Consider the following 18,006-nt stretch of genomic DNA (forward strand, 5'->3'; position numbering starts at 1 on the left):
CTCTGAGAAAAATATCACGGGACAGATCCAAGCATGTGCACAGGTAAAGTGTACTCCTCCTAAGCATAACCCTCCAGAGCATGTTCAGTGCTGTTTGACAGCCGCTCCTGGCCGGGCTGGAGCTGTACCTGCATGTGGTACATATCCTCAGCAGTCTCCCCCACAGAACTGTCTGTTAGGATAACCAGGTTTCCTGTTTCACTGGAGGTGTGGGATGACAGAGAGGATGACGAGTGTCGGACTGAACCAAGCAGGTTCAGTGGGCTGGAATAAAAACAGGCAGAACAAGGGCGTAATTATTTTTTGAACCTGTGTTTTCATTTGTGAAGCCTGATTTCTTCCAAGCTAGTAAGTACCTACAGTCACCTGCTGCTTTAGGTCACCTCTAGATGTCAAACACTTTTGAAAAATCAGGCTGAATAAGCTTAAACAAATCCATAAATGTGAGTAAATATGAGAGAAGTGACAATAAGGATACATGTAAGACAACGTCGTATGCAGTATGTAGAACTTCAGAATCCCAAGCCAGGTTAGCATCACATCGTGATGCTGGGTGTATATTTTTGTTTATAACAGAATAGTCTGAAACCACTCTACTTTTTAATGCTGAAATACGATGAGTGGGAACAGCTTAAAAATAAACATTCCAAAGGAAGCCAAGCAGCAGACACACAGGGCAAAAATACAGTTTTCCTTATTGTATCTGTTGGGCCTCAGCATTACAGCTGAAGGCAACTTTGTAGCTGACAGTAAATTAATACAGCCCATCTGGTGTGCAGGCTGCACCCTGATCTCACTCATGGAATTAATTTTTAATTTGTCACTCTGAATCACATACACAAACACATAGTTGGTACACTGTAGAATATCCCTAGTTTGCTCTAAGAACTAAAAGAGACTTTACAAAGTGAGTAATTTTGAGGAAAGAAATTTTACCAGCTAGACACCAATTATCAGCTGCCAAACCACTAAAACAGTGTAAGAGCTACTCAATTTTAATAGCAAAAAGAATGTCACCATCCTGGATTCATGTACTCAAGACTAAGTCTTCACAGCTTTTCATGCTAAGCTGTTTTTAAAGCCACCAAGAGAAATAAACACGGAAGGACAATTACAATTTCATAACTTCAGTGACATTCCTGTCACTGTTTTTCACACCGGCGTGGATGTGTACACTTTCAAATAAGCAGTTTTGGCTGGATACAAAAAACAGTTTTGCCCTAAAAATCCCAATTTTGATCCTCAACCATTACCTCAGCTTTTATAGGTGGGTATTCAGTTTAAATAAGCATCCACATTTGCAGGTGTTTCTGTGAAGTCTGAGCCATTTTTCAGTATTCTGATCAAAACTCCTTTGCAACCTTTTTTATATTTGGGTTTTGATTTGATCAGAATTGTAAAAAAGAATGACGCGAACATTTTTTTGATCCTTAAAAATGGGTGCATACTGAGTTGGGTTCTAAAAGAAGCAATAATATTTTCCTTTTATGGTAGGTAAGGACCCATTTATTTGCTGTTTGCGTAACAGAAGTGGTAGGAGAATATGGAACCTCCAAAGGCAGATTGAATCTGGAGATCTGAGTGGCAGATGTGTGTTTCTGCCTCTGCAGTAAGTCAAAGCGATGGAGTAACACCTGGAGGTGTTCAGCATTTGCGGCAAACTGGATTTCTCAACTTTTTGATTCCAGTTCTCAACCTTTGGTAATTAGTACTGAGTGCAGAAAGGCACTTCTGCCAAAACACATCCTGCTCCTTTTGCGGTTCTGTTAACCACTTCTAATATCCTTGAATCTTAATGCAACAGTGTGCAGACATCTGAGATATTCCAACAGAAAAAAACCCAGGGTACCTGTGTCGATGCACCAGCTTTATGCTCTCTGGGCTCATAGGTCCATGTGAAACCAGGACGTTGCTGCGTGGGGTGCTGGTGCCAGAACAGGCTGGACTCAGCTTATCCAAACCAGGTAACTCCTGTAAAGGAAACAAACTTCAGCTAAGTTGGCTGAGGAAAATTACAAGCATTCTCAGGAAAATCCTTATCTGTTTCCATGTTCTCTACAGTTATCCTCAGTTATCCTGCATTTCCACAGGATAAAGAGCTTCAAGTGCTTTACAACCCCGTTCTCTGTTTATTTCCAATGACACTTTCTAGCCACTATTTCAAGAATTTGGGAGGAAAATAGAGGCGTAGTGTGGCCCAAATTACAGCCACCTACATTTTTCAAAAAAGAAATATGGACTCAAAAATACAGATTTTGTTCAAACTTTCAAGCAAGGTAGTGAACTCAAACTGGCAACTGTGACCTGTACCGGTCTTATCCATTTTGAAAGAGAAAGGCCATGTTTGAACATTCTGGTGCTGTTATTTCTGGCCATCCTTGCACAGTGTTCACTCCTAAGAATGGACGAAAAAGCCTTTGAGTTAGAAACTACCTTAGAAAAGACAGACTCCAGCTGGAAAATGCTAACACACATATTTTAAGTAATTCTTTTACATTATAGAAAGATACCCTTTAGTTTGGTAGTGATAATGTTCAAGATAGTGTCTAGGTATCCATAAAGATTTCACTACACCAGGAAGAGGAAAATACACTGCAAATTTCTGAGACCCACCTGGCAAAGATGTCTCAAGTATAGTTGTCTGGGAGTATTAACATACAGCAGAGCACACACAGAAGGAAAGGAATCGTTCCTAGGGGATGGAATTTGTACTTCTGGTATATAACAGGTGGTGTGAACCACGCGCAGGAAGCGGTTCCGTTGGCTTCATAGGAACTATAGACCCGTAACAGCACGTGTCCTGACCACCAGAGCTGGATACCTAACGTAACCAACAGGCATTTCTGGCACTGTCTATATAAAAACACCTCTGGAAGGCCTAATCCATGTCATGCTACTCCAAATTATGGGAGCTCTCTTGAAGAGCTCAGGATCTAACACTTTCTGTTAATCTTTCTTCCTCTGTTATACACCATTTTCTGCTACGTAAGACAGTAACTGAAAATTAAGCTTTACAATTGTTTTGTGATACAGCAAAGAACATACAAATAATTAAAATTATACTTTAAATTAAAGGCTAAATCAAAATACTGGGACTTCCTTGCACAAAAATCAAGAATTCTTTTGATAATTTGTCAATCCAGCAGGTTCAATCAGTGCTGTATCAGCCCAGTGCTTTTGTGAACCTTACTGTAACTGATAGGAGTTTAATTATAACTGAGTAATTCAAAATGGGAAAAATGACCATCAGCTTACATGGTACAGACTGGATCGCATCATCTGGAACTGGTCTATCAGTTTCTTATGTAGGGGGCGCATTTCTGGGTGTACAAATTTCTCATGGACTGCCAGGCCCACTCCTAAGACATGCACCTGTTAAAACAGAACATCACAAACACGAATAAATCATGTCTGAGAGACAGAATAGAAGCCTGTCCCTCAGTGTCTGTCAGTGTGCAAGAAAGCACTGTAAAATATGCAACTGTTCAAGCTGCTGATAATTAAGCAAGCCTAAGAGAACTGGCAAGTTCATATTACTTCAACAAGTACTTGAAGTGTGAGACAAGTACATTTATGTCATGTTGGATTACTTTTATTAAGAGATAACTGTAAAAATTTACCAGATTGATTGTCTCTCCAGAGCGAACAGCGTTATGTCCTCACACAGATAACGCATTGTGACAAAGGAAATTCCTTCCACCCAGTGTCAGAGAAGGGGTCAAAGTTGCTGACAGAAATGTCTAAAAGGAGTTACTCATAATTGAGCTGAACAGCGGCACTGTGGCATGCATAGTCCCTCTTTCTGTTGCTCATTATTTATTTTTAAAGGTCAATTTTGCAAAGGTCAAACATATAGTATTAGTGATTGAATGAATTATAGAAGCTCTCCGATGAAAGGAAACAGTAACGATAGCAGACTTAAAATGTATATAATTCCCTACATGATCCAAAGACTGTACAAACAATAACTAATTAATCTTCAGACATTCTCTTGAGGATTGAAGGGAGATAAGCACTATCTTTATTTTACAGATGGGAAATCTGAATTGCAGTTAAGTGATTTGTTGAAGAAACAGGCCTAGTAGCTCTATTCAGACTTGGACACATTGTTTAATGAGTTATATCTTGCCAAACTTTCAGTTAAGAGGAATGTGATTTTCTGATTTCACTACCATCAAAGCACTCAGCTAGCTTTATCTACCAAGATGTTTCATGGAGACACTAAGGAAAAGTAAAACTGTAGATAATATAAATAGGCATTAAGTCTTCCCATGTAGCTCTGCCAATTTAATCTCAAGCCTGACCTGTCCTGACTCTGATTATCTTTGAACTTTACTGGGAAGACATAATTCAACATGCCAAAAATGAATGGCAGGCTTGAAATGTGACAAGATGACCATCGGATAATAAATGGAAACAACAAAATTAATGTACCTTTAGCTGAGCTTCACCTCACATCCTGTAAGATGAATGGCTTGTTCATAAACTTGGCCATCTCCCCACTGCTTTTTGTTTATATGGACTTTAGATCTCCTGTACCATATTCTTTAGTTCTGAATGAATCAGTTGGACCTGGTATGTTTAGACTGACTGCTGATGAATCCAGTTACTGTAGCAATGTTGTTTTGCATCTGAAAACCAATACCTGTTCCTGCATGAGTTCCTTGAGCTGTGTGATCTTCTCTGCGTCTCCAGGGTGCTTTGTGATATAATCTTTATCAAAAAAGGCCTGTAGGAGAAGAAAAAAAAAAAAAGCTCTCTGCTTACTGGAAGAGTTACTGCTTCATTGTAACTTGGTCTCAAAGGATGAAACGAAAAGGCCCCAAAATCTTAGGAAAACTAAATATACTAAGCTAACAGCAGCAGCTCAGTTTTATTGCTTTTAACACTTGGATCCAGGTAGAGGTACAGTACGGTTTTAGCAACCTAGAGGATTCTGTTAAATCATGAATCTGACCCAAGTTTTCCCCTGTGATAATGATAAGCAATACCAGTAAGCCTTGTATCATCCAGTTATTTAAATTTCATACAGTTTCCTTCATATAACTGCTTAATGTTAAAGGAATTAAGTGAGTAAAGTGGTAACTAATGTAAAGCACGACAGGTGTTCCCTTCATGGCTCTGTAAGGAAGACGTGTCCCACGCTCCTGGACCATTGCTGCTGTTTTTCAGTATTTCACCCTAGACTTACCTTTTGCAATGTGGAGTTTAAGCAACAGCTTGCCAAAGTATTACATCATATAACATACCGCATGTAAGATCATTTTAGGGTTACACTAGTCTGAAATTAAGGCTAGCAAAGATAATGGTCGAGTAGCATGAATTAGTAGCTTCTCCTGATTACAGGTCCAATCATTCTCGATTACCAGGAGTCCCACTGCCTCTACTGAAAAATGCATTTGTAATGTAAGCAGTATATTAAAAAAAAATCTCATTTCCAGGTAAGCCAAGTTTTGTTCTTGAGAAACCCCACTGTCAACTGTACCTACTTCAATGCGATATCCCAGTTCCACCTTCAGATCCTCCTGTTGACATGTGGCTATGCAAGAACTGATGCAGAATAACAGAGTAGGGTGTTTAACCTCATATTTAGATAATGTGCATGAAAATTTCTTATCTTCTTAAGTAATACTCTCTTTGAAACAGAAATGGAAATAAAATTGAAAAAAGGCGATACTAAACTCAGAAGCAGAGCCTGGCTTACCTCCTGGTATCGTGCAATTCCCCCATTAACAGCTGCATCAATCACTCCATTCAGACACATGCTGAGAAGATTAATGTTACCATGCATTTGTTTATGCTGGTACTGGCTTATCAGTGTTCTCAGCTCCTGGTTTTTGTTCTCAACCACTTGAATGGCATTTTCCAAAGGACTGACTTCAACCTCAAAGGCAATAAAATATACTTTAATTCCATGGACACTTCACTGAGATTTATTATCTTCCCTGTAATGAAATGATACCCTAGGATTGTTCAGTGACCTCGCTTAGTTTTGACTGCTTTGTAGAAAATTAGCTACACTAGCAAACTTTACTGTTGGCAATGCTGTGTTTCAGGTCACTTAGTTGCGATAACTTCTTTCTGTATATCCTGGAAGACATGGCAACAATACAATCACTCCATCTTTTTGATGATGTTTCTCCATTATGCTGTCACGTTCCCTCACATAATTCCCCTGGTTACGTTCAGCAATTATTTAGTCTAAGTGGTGGGAAAAGGACATACTTAATTATTGGTAAACTTCATCATTTTAAACTGCAAGATTTCAGCCAAAGGAGTTTTAAGTTGCCTATCCCATGTCCTCAGTAACTCATAATTTCAAACCCCAATTACAGGAACTATGACTGTTACCAGTTCTCTTCTCTCCACTTCAAACCAACGAGAGATCCCAGGCAAACTGTGAGTCAAGGTCAGAGTGGTGCGTTCAATCCACAAGCTCTGCAAAGAGTAATTGAGGCTGTGAGGTACACAGTGAATCACAATCACATTGTCTGTACTTGTACTACAGGTGCTTAAGGGGGTGAAGTTCAGAAAAGAATTTATTAACCTCCCAAGCATTAACTTACTTTGCAGAATGTCATGCTGAAAGTCACTTGAACAACAAAATCAGAATTCAGTATGCTCTAAAACAACACATTCAACATTTCTATTAATTTTTAAAGGTTGACCACCAATTCTGTCATGAGAACCGAGAAGACATTATGGACATATATGGCAGTAAGAAAAAAATTCCAGCCAAACAAAAAAATGCAGCCTTGCTTCAAAATGCCTTTCTCCTGGCACTAAAATAACTCACCTTTAAACTGTACAGTGCTTTAATTAGGCCAGGTGTGCAACCATTGGACTCAACAGCTACTTGTTATTTCAGTTACTATATTATCTTTGGTCATCAAATCAGGATTATTTGAAAGACTATATCAGCATAAAATAACAAGACAGCATTCACCTTGAAGAGATTTACACAACACTGCTTATTCACTACTTCTACCTTAAATTCATTCTCCTTGTCCTTTGGGCCTTTGTGGAAGGGCCTGTCATAACGGAATTTCCGGATGTTGTTGACTCGGTAAAAGCTCTTTATGCGATCAGGGACACGGTCCATTTGCAGCACATCTATATTGTCTGGGATGGGAGTCACTGCATAGATCTGTAAATCTGTAAATTACGTAGTTAAAGAAAGCCACAGGACATCGAACAGCAAAGCTATCTCTGCTGTGCAAAGAAAGAGGATGGTGAATTCAGAAAGTCCTGCTCCTCTTTGTTTTCCAACACTTCGTGAAACAACAGAATGCTAGACTAGAACTACTAGGAGAGTCGACAGTTACAGTACCTCACAGCCAGATTATAAAGTGGAAGATACCTGAGGACGCAGAGTATGTTGCAAGACATCCAAAATAGCTACAGCAGGCAGAATATCATTCCCATTAGTATGAATTACAGCTAGGTGCCTCATTTGTGCAGGAACTTTAATAAATCTTCATGTATTTAGGTACCTAAATCTCTAATATTTCCCTTTGATAAATTTCACTGTAGATACTTCAGCTTTGTCTACAAACCAAAGTTGTCCTAATTTCATCAATTTACAGTCCAGTTTAATTAAACCAGTTTAACCTCAGTGTTACAGGCAAGATCCCTGCAAATACAAACAAACCAGCCAAGTACACATACAAACACCCCTCTGTCTATGAAAATATCAGTGTTACATAGCAAAGAAGAGTGAAATGCACGTGTTATGAAAGACAAGTGGGAAACAGCAACCCATTTCAGGAGATTTCACTTGCTGACAATGTCCTTATGGTTAAAGTCCCGCGCCATATCCTTGCTGTTGTCACACAACAGTGGTGTTCTCATGACTAAAATCCCCAGAAGTCTCTGAAGACCCATTAAATGTTATGTGGTTCAGTCCTTAAATGTAAATAGAATCGTACTGATTGCATCAAATTGCAGTAAGGACTACCAACGAGAAGAATGAGATTGAAGCGTTAGGTATAAAAGGGTTCAGCAGTTTAAAAGAAAGGGAGAATGCAAAAAAATAATAATACCGATGTGAAAAATAAATACAGTGGAAAATAACACTTTGGAATTAAGATCTGTTCCCAACAAAGTAATCTCCAGGAGAAGGTATTAGAAATACTTCCAATGACATAAAACATGCATTAGGGCAATGCCGCTGGTAAAGGTGAAAACATAGATGTGACCAAGCACAGCTGTTGCCATTACACATCACACAAGACCGGCATTACTCCTGAATAAGAAGTGACAGTTCTCTCCAACAACAGACCGCGCAATGCGCCAGTGAATGGCTACAGCAGACAGATGTAGGGTTTTGCCCATATCCAGCTCTACCTAAGACACTCAGGAACTGAGGTATCCAAGTCGATGACATTTCAATACCGTCCTCTGCTGTGCTCTACCACAGTCCTCCTAATCAGTTTGCCCTTTCATTGAAGGATACACTGGGCATCACACTGCAATATAGAGTCATCCGGGTGGTTTGGATGCTGCATTGCAATGGCTTGTGGGAACTCGCTCAGCATCCTCTGCTGGAAGGCTTCCAGCCTCTCATAGTCATGGCCCCGACATACATATTCTTTGTTCTGCAAGAAGGACAAGCATAAATTAGTCTGCTTGAAAGTAAGTTAAATTCTATCGGCTTTTATCTCACTTTAAATTTTACTGCTTCAAAACCAAAGATAAATGACCATGTCACTATGCTAAGGCGAGGGTAAAATGTGCATTTAACACAGCTGATCTATTTTATTCCTTCCATTTTCTTTACAGTGTATTTCATCAAGAAGTGACAACTAAGTAGACTATTCCAGTGATCACTGAAGACAAAGATGCCTCTGATCCATACACATGTAGCAATCAGTCCTATTGTCTTCTCTCATTTGCTTTTCAGACAGCTGAAAAGGGCCTATTTTTTAACTGGACTCTACGGAAACGTATTGATCAAAACTTAAGACTAAGTCACCAGCTCGGCTGTTCTACACTGGGAAGGCTGCTGTCAAATGCAGTTTACACCAGATGGATAGAAATCCTGAGGATTTCACAGAACAGAGGGAGATACATGTTTATCAATTTATCAGTTATCCTTAGAGAGAAGTCATAACAAACTGTTCACAAAAATCACTGTTGAATCATCGCTGTATTATTATAGCCATACCATTCACCTCTGATCATGCTGAACAACACATGCTCAGGAAACCCCCTGTCTATAGTGGAGTAATACGGAGAAGCCTTACCAAGGATTCTCAGTGGCCACTTAGCAAGCCCCTCTTCAGCCCTAAAAGCACTTTCCTCTTGATGAACAAAATTTTGTTCCTGCTAGTAATGGAAAGCTTGCATTTAGATATGTCTGAGGCATTAAATCTCTTGTGTGGAGTTCTTAGATGCTTTTTGAGCCATCTCAAACTTTGAACAGCAAGATACAGGATTTCTAAAGTCCTCTGTGTCATTAAGATCGTATTCCAGTGTCTTAACCCTATTGCCACAAAACACAATTTTGATTGCTGTTCATGTCGCCTGACACTAGATCAATCAAAGCAGGCAAATTCTCCAATTCTGGTAGTTTTAACTCTCATACACATAACAATAACTAGAAGTACAGAGAGATTTTTCAGCTTCATAAACCAAAGAGAGAATCCCAGCAAAGAAGAGTTCTCCCCCTTCTATTTCTTGCATTTAGAAGCTGCAGTATATGCAATAATGCTTTGTTAACTGTTCTGGCCAAGCAGTTCTTGATCTTGTAGAAAAATCAAAGAAAAAGCAGCAAAACCCAATTATAAAATACAGCCAAGGAGTGCAGTTATGCTTTGCATTTCAACTTTATGTAACAGATCTCATGTTCATAGGACGTATGTGACTTTGTATGCATCAGCCACAGCAACCAATGAACTGGGAGAAAAACTGCATGATGAATCTTGACAGTTCAGGCTGTAATGCCCAAACTTTGCAGCTATTATTGAATTTGGAGTGAGCCCATGTTTGAAGGTAAATCTCTTCATGACACTTACTGCATTCTCTATTTTAGTGATTGCAGCAATCCGGAAAACTGTAATCCTATAAATAAAGTTACTGTGATTCTAAAAATAATGCCCTGAAAATACCTCAAAGCTAAATTTAACAGACTTTTCAGACAGATGCCAACACAAGATTTCAGAACGTGGCTTGTCAGGCCTTACTTGAACTTCTGGTAGGTGGAAGACATGAACAGTTTTAATTTACTTATGTAGGAAAGCTAGAAATAGATGCAGAATTCATAAAAACATGAACAATGACTTTTCTAGACAAAGCATCTTCAAAATCAAAGATGTAGAAAGAAGTGGTTATTTTCTGTCCTAAGCTATACAGCAATAGAAAAATAAATGAGAAAAGGGCATGGAGTTATTTGATCACTTTAAATCACTGCCATATCCACTTGAAAATTTTAAATCCATGTAAGCCTTCTTCTCTAGAATAGCTGCTTCCAATCTCTTTACAGTGTGATCCATGCTGATGTGATTGCTAATGGGCTTAGTCTGTGCTTCGCAATGTGTATGCTGTATGGATCATTAGAGAGAGAAAGGAGGAGGATGACTTTTAATGAGATTGCTACATTAGTAATCTGCTATCAGAAGTACTGCTACCAAATATAATTGCAGAATTAACCAGGATTGTAATTATGTATGCTCATGTTCACTGATAATGTCTCCAGCCAAGTATCCGTAATTGTTACACCTTTTCACAGAGAGTAAGTGCACTGAACTCGTGCAGTGTTAAACATACAGGCCATGCAGGATCCAAGATAAAACTGGAGGATCCATAAGACAGTAAAGATAAGCTAGATTCATTGATATTACTTCAAATGTAGGAATGCTTATGTGCCATAATGACTTTGTTGTCATTCATTTTCTGAAACATCTGCTGTTAGATATAAAAAAAGAAATTTCTGTTTTCTCTGGAGATCTTCTTGAAAGGGTAGCTACTGCTTCATACTGCAACACTTGTAATTTCCTCAGATTCCTCTGCAGGTGTGTTCTACACAGATTCAGGCTGCTACCTTATGGCACCATTCAACTTCACCTTTGAGGAACATGAAGCCACCCTTTATCCACTGGTATTTTCAACTTGATTAATTCCAACTTGCCTTTACCTCCCCTGCCTGTGTTTCCATTAAAAGACTGTAATTAAACACCAATGTTGAAATACTAGTTAAAAATCCAACAACTTAGTAGTCAGAAGGAAATTTAAGAGTGCAATTTTCAAAATGGTACAGTTTGGCTTCTTGTAGCTTCTCACTGCATAACTCAGGAGTGGTGCCATTTTGTCAAACCATTTCTTCAAAGAGAACACAAAACATGCACCTCCAGTCCTCGAAAGCATGCTTCAAGTTAGCTTGTCCTGTCAAGCTAGATGGCATCTACCATTAATTCTCAGACAGCAGTTGCCAGATTATATTCCTTCTTTGCTCTGAACTAGCAACAAGACATTGTATGAACAAATATCCATTTTAAGTTTGATTCCTCACTAGGAAAAGAAGATCATCTAATTTTTTAAATGGATTGCAGACCCAGCTGATGCTGTATACACCAACAGAAAATAAGCTCAAAGTGAGGATGTGTTCAGAGAAGCTGCTAGGCTTTTTGTTGAAGAGAGAGGAAGTTTTTCCTTGTAGATAGCATAAGAGAGAGTCATCAGTCTGGTATTAGAATCATTCTGTCATGTGAGACTTTTTAAAGAGTGATAATTTGAGATGATGAAAATTAGTTGAGTAATAACCCAACATTGCTGCAGTACAGCATTTTGCTTAATATAGAGGCAATTTGTGCTGCATCTGCAGACTGTCAAAAATACACATAGGCATGAGTCAAATTTCTGATCTCTGTTCCTAGAACATTCTCAATGGATCACACCCTTCAGTTCAGCCAACAAGCTGTTTCTACTTGCGCAGGTGTAAAAAAGTAAGCTGAATGACAGATATCATAGTTCCACAACAAAAATACAAAGCCTTAACTGCTACTCTGAACCTGGTCACTTTGTCATATTTTGTATAAGTCTGGCTTACCCGTAGGAAAAATGGGAATTTCCGACCATAAAAACCAACTCTGAAAAACTCAGGTTCTAAGCGTTGCTGTTCCATGATATTATCATAGTAGGTAGCTTCCATTTTCTGTGGAGAAAAAAGGTAGCTGCTATCAGACCCTTAAAGCTGCATTTAAAACATTAGCATCTTAAGACACATTAAAATACCATACTCTTTTGCCCCCACAATTTTTTATGAAAAGCCAAAAATTATTTTAAAGAGAAAAATTATTAATTAAACAGTCTACATGGTAGAACAGACTATAGTATCACCATATTCATTTTACATTTTTGGAGATATATGAAAATTTTTCTGCTGTATCTTATTTTAAATTAAACAGGTCTTGCATGTAATTTTCTTTGCATTGCAGAATTAATGGCAAAGCTGAGAAGATCTATGTTGCGTGGCTCAGTGTCCTATTCTTTCCTACAGCTCAAAATCTATACCACAGTCTGGAAAATTCTATCAATTCAGTTGGGTTTGTCTTGAGTTGAGGGGCATGAGAAAGGATGAAACAAAATTAAATCTTCTACAGCTCTGTGCACCAGTAGGTTTAACATGGAACTAAAAAGGGGTTTGGAAAAAGTAAAAGGACTTTTCTCTAGTGCCAATTAATAGTTTTGTGGAACTGTGCTAGCATTTATATCAAGAGTGGGATTTCAAGACCCCTTGCCAAACAATCTCGGATGAAAGGCTCACAGGAATTTCACTATAGCAAAAAAGATAGCTTTTTAAAGAGAAGAATCAGTTTGACATCATTGCTTCCACTGCAGGGAACCCTAACGGCAGCTTTGACTTAAACTATTGCATCAAGGCTTTTTTCTCAGTTCCCACATATATTAACTCCTTTTCTAAAATGAAGAAGGTCCCAAAATCACTGCAGGAAGAATAAAGGAATAGGTTGAATGATGTGAATGGCATAGAGAGAAGCTCTTTAGAGTGGGGAGAAATTCAGGTCAGTTCAGGTCAACACAGATTTATGAAATTTGAAAACAGGTGAGCGAAAAGCTGCGGGAAATTGGTTATAATGATCAGCTGGAGCTAATCAACCTGCCAGCAGATTAAATCCAAATAGTAAAGAGGCAGCAAGAATAGCTAATTTACTGATGTTTTAGGAAAGAAAGTCTTGATGCATGATTTAACTAAGCCTTTAATAAGTTTGTTTGCTCATCATTCAGATCACTTTACCAATATGGTGTTTCCTGTACACCAGGATAAATTTTCACGCTGTTCTATTTCAGATGTCTACAATAAACAAGGGTACAACCAAGACGGTCACCCATACTCTCTTTAGGGCCACTCTGAAGAAAACAGGTTCTTCAGAAATGCAGCTCATGAGACCTAGTTAGAAATCTTCAGATTCAAATAAATTTGACTTTTAAAGAGAATTTCAACCACCGTGTATAAGAATACATCCACACAGCATAAGTGTTAAATTTGGATATATGCATGCTACCCCAGGGGACAAAAGCAGATTAACTATTTTCACATTCATAAAGCTTTTAAATAATAACCAGAACTTTGACTTTTCCTAATTAAAGCACGATGCTGCAAATGTGCCCTGATCTCATCATGTGTTTGGTTTTACCGGAGGACCAGTTTCTTATAAATTGACAAGAATGCCATAAATATCTGCCTTCTCCATCCTTTTTCTCTTGCTCTTCGTATGTCAACTGAAGCACAAGCTGTCCTTGATATTTTTTGAAATGAAAATGAAATATCAATATATAATTTTTTTCTTTTTAAAAAAGGTATTTTATGCAAAAATATATATAAATATGCAACTGCAAAAGCAAGCCTAGATCCTACGTGTGTGCTGTCTGCATATACTCATGGGAGTTTACTGCTAACAGACTTTGGAATTACTTCAGCAGGCCTACAAAGTCATTGAAGTGAATCAATGGCAAAGGAGTCACGGTAAATGCATGGAGCTGTATAGGGAATATGATTATTTTTTAAATCCAGAATGTTCTGACAGGAGAGCAAAATTCCCTGGGGAACGACATGAGAGCCTGCAAGGAGAAGAACTGCTGCTACTTACCCGAATCCAGCTGAGGCTCTGATAATCATAGAGACTTTCATACTGTATGGCCAGTTCTCTGCACAGCGGGATTCCAAACTCCCAGCTCTGTGAAACCAAAGCAAATCACACTCACAGCAAACAATGTTATTGCCAACTCAGTTGAGAGGAATATGGAAACTCAATTTTGGGAATTCATTTGGTATGAAATGCCAGGGATTAGATGTGAAAATGCAATGTGATGAAACAGTTCCCATTAAATATCAGATTAATTCCTTCTTTGAGATAGTAACGGAGGCATATGTTCCATTGAAATTACACACACATACTGCTTGTTACTGACAGTTCACTTGTGAGACTAGGAACTTATCTGAAGAGAATACAACTAACAGTTTTTCTTCTTGTTAGAGACCCCTTCAACCCACCCCCAGTATCTCCTTTGCTTTCTGCACTAAAACTCCCTGGAGTGAAGAGTTACGGCTTCACTCCCCAGCAAAGCGCTCCCCTTCCAGGGCTGCTACTTCCTATCGAAAGCACAAAACTGTCAAGCAATGGGAAACACTCAAATACAGAGACAAAACATTCTCAGAACTGGCCTGCATGACTGCACTGAGTGAATATCCATATTCAGAACTGAAAACAAAACTAATTTCTTCAACTTACAGTCTGCATACAATAAATCTTTTCTAACACACTGTACTCATCACCCTCAGAGGTAAGGAAGAAAGAGACTGAGTTTGGGCATGCCCACATTGAGAGAAAGACTCCCCTGTTACCCCAGTTAGCTTTTTAGAGTGCTCATTTTATATGAGCTGAAATCTCCTCTCCATCATCTTTTACCTGCACAGATTGGAAGTCTTTTGGGGAAATGACTCTTTCTTACCATACTTATGTAAAAGATCTAGAAACCAAGGTCTGAGTTGAACCTTTATTGGATTAACTTTTATGCATTACTGGGCTAACTTGTCAGTTGTTTTAACTGGGACCCTGTTGTAGTGAAAACAAAATGTGTGAGTTAGACTATCACCTTAAGTTTTAAGAATATTAATAGCAATATTGTAAATTATTGGTAACAGTAATTAACAGTAATTATTTAACATATTAGCACTTAATATGGAAATAGTTTTTCTGGTTACATGTACCTTCACTTAAAAAAGTGAATCTCTGCACTGTTTGATTTAGTGTATTAGGTACTTTACAAAGCTTCCCTTTATGCACACACATTTGCAGGGTCTTTTCTCTCATCCTTAATATCAGCGAGACTTTTTTCCTCTGAATAGCAAAACCAGTAAGTATGAGAACTTTTTTATGAAAAGAAGGGATAGTTCTAAGACCTAAAAAGCAAAAATAATGATCCTACATCTCTTTCTCTTCAGTTAATTACAAAAACTTACATAAGAACTTGCTAATTAAAAGATTATTTCAGAATTAATTTGGATGTTCTGATAATAGTAGTAGTTTGGGGTGATGGGAAGCCTGAGATTTTTTTTACATAAATACAATACAAGCAATAGGAAATGAACTGAAAGACGAGTTACTTGACTACTCAGAATATTACTCAGGTTTCTGTGATCTCAAATTAATAGGATTTTTGCTGTGGGCTGTTAAAGTCCATGACATACAAACTGATACACTGAATTGGGATCAACAATATTAACCAGATAAGTGTTTATATTTGCAAACACAAAGACCATTGCAACTTTTTATAGGCTCCAACATTCTTTACAGCAATATTATACATTTATTTTCAGTCTGTTTCCTTAGCTGATCTGTATTTATTTGAAAGAATGGAAAAGTCTTCTAAAACATTTGGCCAGGAATAAATGGCTTTTATCACACAGAGTGTGAGCAGCCTCACTTCCAAACGAGATGCCGTGGCTAAAGCCTACGTAATTCTGTAATCTGTCTTCTGGATAGAAGCAGAAAGCTAGCTGGCTGTCTTCCCTTGAGGTGATCCTAAAGATGTAACCTTTTCATGCTCCTTTTCTGATGTGAATTAAATTAACAACGTGTAAACCACATCTTATTTCTCTTTATACCAGCTCTTCTACATTCACCCTGGTATTATTCCTGTCATCCTAACTTTGGCTTTCTCTCTTTGTTTCAGTTAGATTTTCACACAGAGAAACTCCACTGTGCTAGCTGAATATTCTGTAGATACAAGATGAAGCAGAGAAGTGATGAAACACAATATACAGGTAACTTCTTTGAGAGAAAAGAGTTTGCAGACATTTGAAAAGAGAATGAATGGATATCTGAGTTACTGGGATCCTGTTTTAAAATCTCTAAAGTTAATGAGTTCCATCTTCACAGTGTAGAAATTTAACATGTAATTCCATGTGCTACACAAGTGTCACTTCCCTCTAAAGCATCATTCTTCCTCCCTTCAAATAATTTCCCGACGTCTCCACTGTTACTTTCCCTCATTACTGCTTTCTGTTTTGACATCTGATCTGTTTGCATGTTCTATATTATGTCCTTCACTTGAAGAGCACATTCATATGACATTTACTGCAGCTTTCTCCTATGGCACCAGCAACTCTCAGCTGAGCACTACTGAGTGCACACAGGGAGGCACAGCTAGAGACAATCAACATTTATGAATGGCAACCTTTGTTTACATCCCATGCACAGATCTCTCTTGCAAATATGATTCACATGAGGGTGCACATGAGAAATTAGTTTAAATGTTGGGTATGGAGCACACAATCTAAAAATGAACTGCTTTGGAAATACAGCTTTGGGTCTCACAGCACTTGGCTGGCACTAAGGAGAATACACACTGTGATGCTGTGATGGGAACTGGTTAGAATTTTCTGTTGATAAAATCTAGCAGTGAACTAGACAGAAGAGGGTTGTGTAATTTTCAAGCTATTGCTGTCCAGAAGCATGATCAATTGGGTTCAAACTGTTCTATTCACAGTCTTCAACTAGAAAACCCTGAGTTTTAACAGACAAAATCGTAAATGTGAGTTGAAAAAAAAAATTTAAATCTTAAAGTTATGCACTTCCACACACTGCCATCTGAGCCATAAACCAATTCAAAGCATAGCAGAAATCAGGAGGAAAGTGCACACACCCAAAGGGAAGGCTGAAAGGGCTTTGGAACACCTTGTTCCTGCCCAGCGCAGGGCTGCTATTGACAATACTGAAAATGTGAGTTGCTCAATTCTGCACCCCGCCGTGGTGCTCCAGGCCTGCCGTGGGCCATGCCACCAGCGCTCGTCCTCCACTGGCATGCCCTTTATGGCAAACTCACAAGACAGTCCTGTGGCCATAGTTTTTCCACACTTCTGTGCTGGGAAAGTTTTCCCATTAACAAATGCAGAATTTTTACACGTTTTTCGTGCTGCTTTGACTCCCTTTCTTAGTGGAAGATGCCAGGAGCAGCATGAGAAACTTCATTCTAGAAATTCAGCTGAAGGACACAGAATAACCAAGTCCACTCCTCAGGACCGGAGGAGGGACCATCTTAAGGTAGTGCAGAAAGAAACTATCAGACACAAGTTGAGGGAAGCAAGTTGCTTCCATTGCCTGAGCTGTTCCCTGTGACACAGCAACAGAAAGAGTGCTGAAAAGCAGCAGCAGGATTCTGCTTCTTAACATCTTTCACTTCCACAGCCTGAGTGACATATACACTGCGTAAGTAGATTATTTAGTCATTCAGCTACTATTTATAATAAAGGAGGATTAAAACACAAAGTTAAGTAACACCAAAAACATCCAGTGGAGAAAAAACCTCAGGAGGTTAACACTCTATAATCTGTTAGGAGTTTTATAGCAAAATTACATCCATCAAGTTTTTACTCCCCTTCAGTGCATATATGGATTGCCTGTTTTTGTCAAAAATACAGGCTGACTTGTTTTACATAGGTTCTGTATCATCTTTGGCTAATCAGACAGTACAGTACTGCAATATTTG

The 18,006-nt window shown here is 38.5% G+C and overlaps 1 protein-coding gene across 15 annotated transcripts in view; it reads right to left on the reverse strand.

Annotated features, from left to right (window-relative positions):
- Positions 1 to 18,006, reverse strand: part of DOCK3 (dedicator of cytokinesis 3) — a 221,282-nt gene that overhangs the window by 16,628 nt on the left and 186,648 nt on the right. For all 15 annotated transcript variants that reach the window (XM_042799365.1, XM_042799360.1, XM_042799358.1 and 12 more), the window contains 10 exons: positions 14,106 to 14,192; positions 12,047 to 12,151; positions 8,456 to 8,597; positions 6,989 to 7,155; positions 6,352 to 6,438; positions 5,705 to 5,884; positions 4,646 to 4,729; positions 3,256 to 3,372; positions 1,850 to 1,971; positions 129 to 264 (listed from right to left, as the gene is read on the reverse strand). In XM_042799365.1, coding sequence (XP_042655299.1) covers positions 129 to 264; positions 1,850 to 1,971; positions 3,256 to 3,372; positions 4,646 to 4,729; positions 5,705 to 5,884; positions 6,352 to 6,438; positions 6,989 to 7,155; positions 8,456 to 8,597; positions 12,047 to 12,151; positions 14,106 to 14,192 — 1,227 coding nt within the window. The remainder of the gene's footprint in view (positions 1 to 128; positions 265 to 1,849; positions 1,972 to 3,255; positions 3,373 to 4,645; positions 4,730 to 5,704; positions 5,885 to 6,351; positions 6,439 to 6,988; positions 7,156 to 8,455; positions 8,598 to 12,046; positions 12,152 to 14,105; positions 14,193 to 18,006) is intronic.

Source organism: Tyto alba, unplaced genomic scaffold (assembly GCF_018691265.1).
Source record: "Tyto alba isolate M040663 unplaced genomic scaffold, T.alba_DEE_v4.0 Super-Scaffold_3, whole genome shotgun sequence".
NCBI lineage: Eukaryota > Metazoa > Chordata > Aves > Strigiformes > Tytonidae > Tyto > Tyto alba.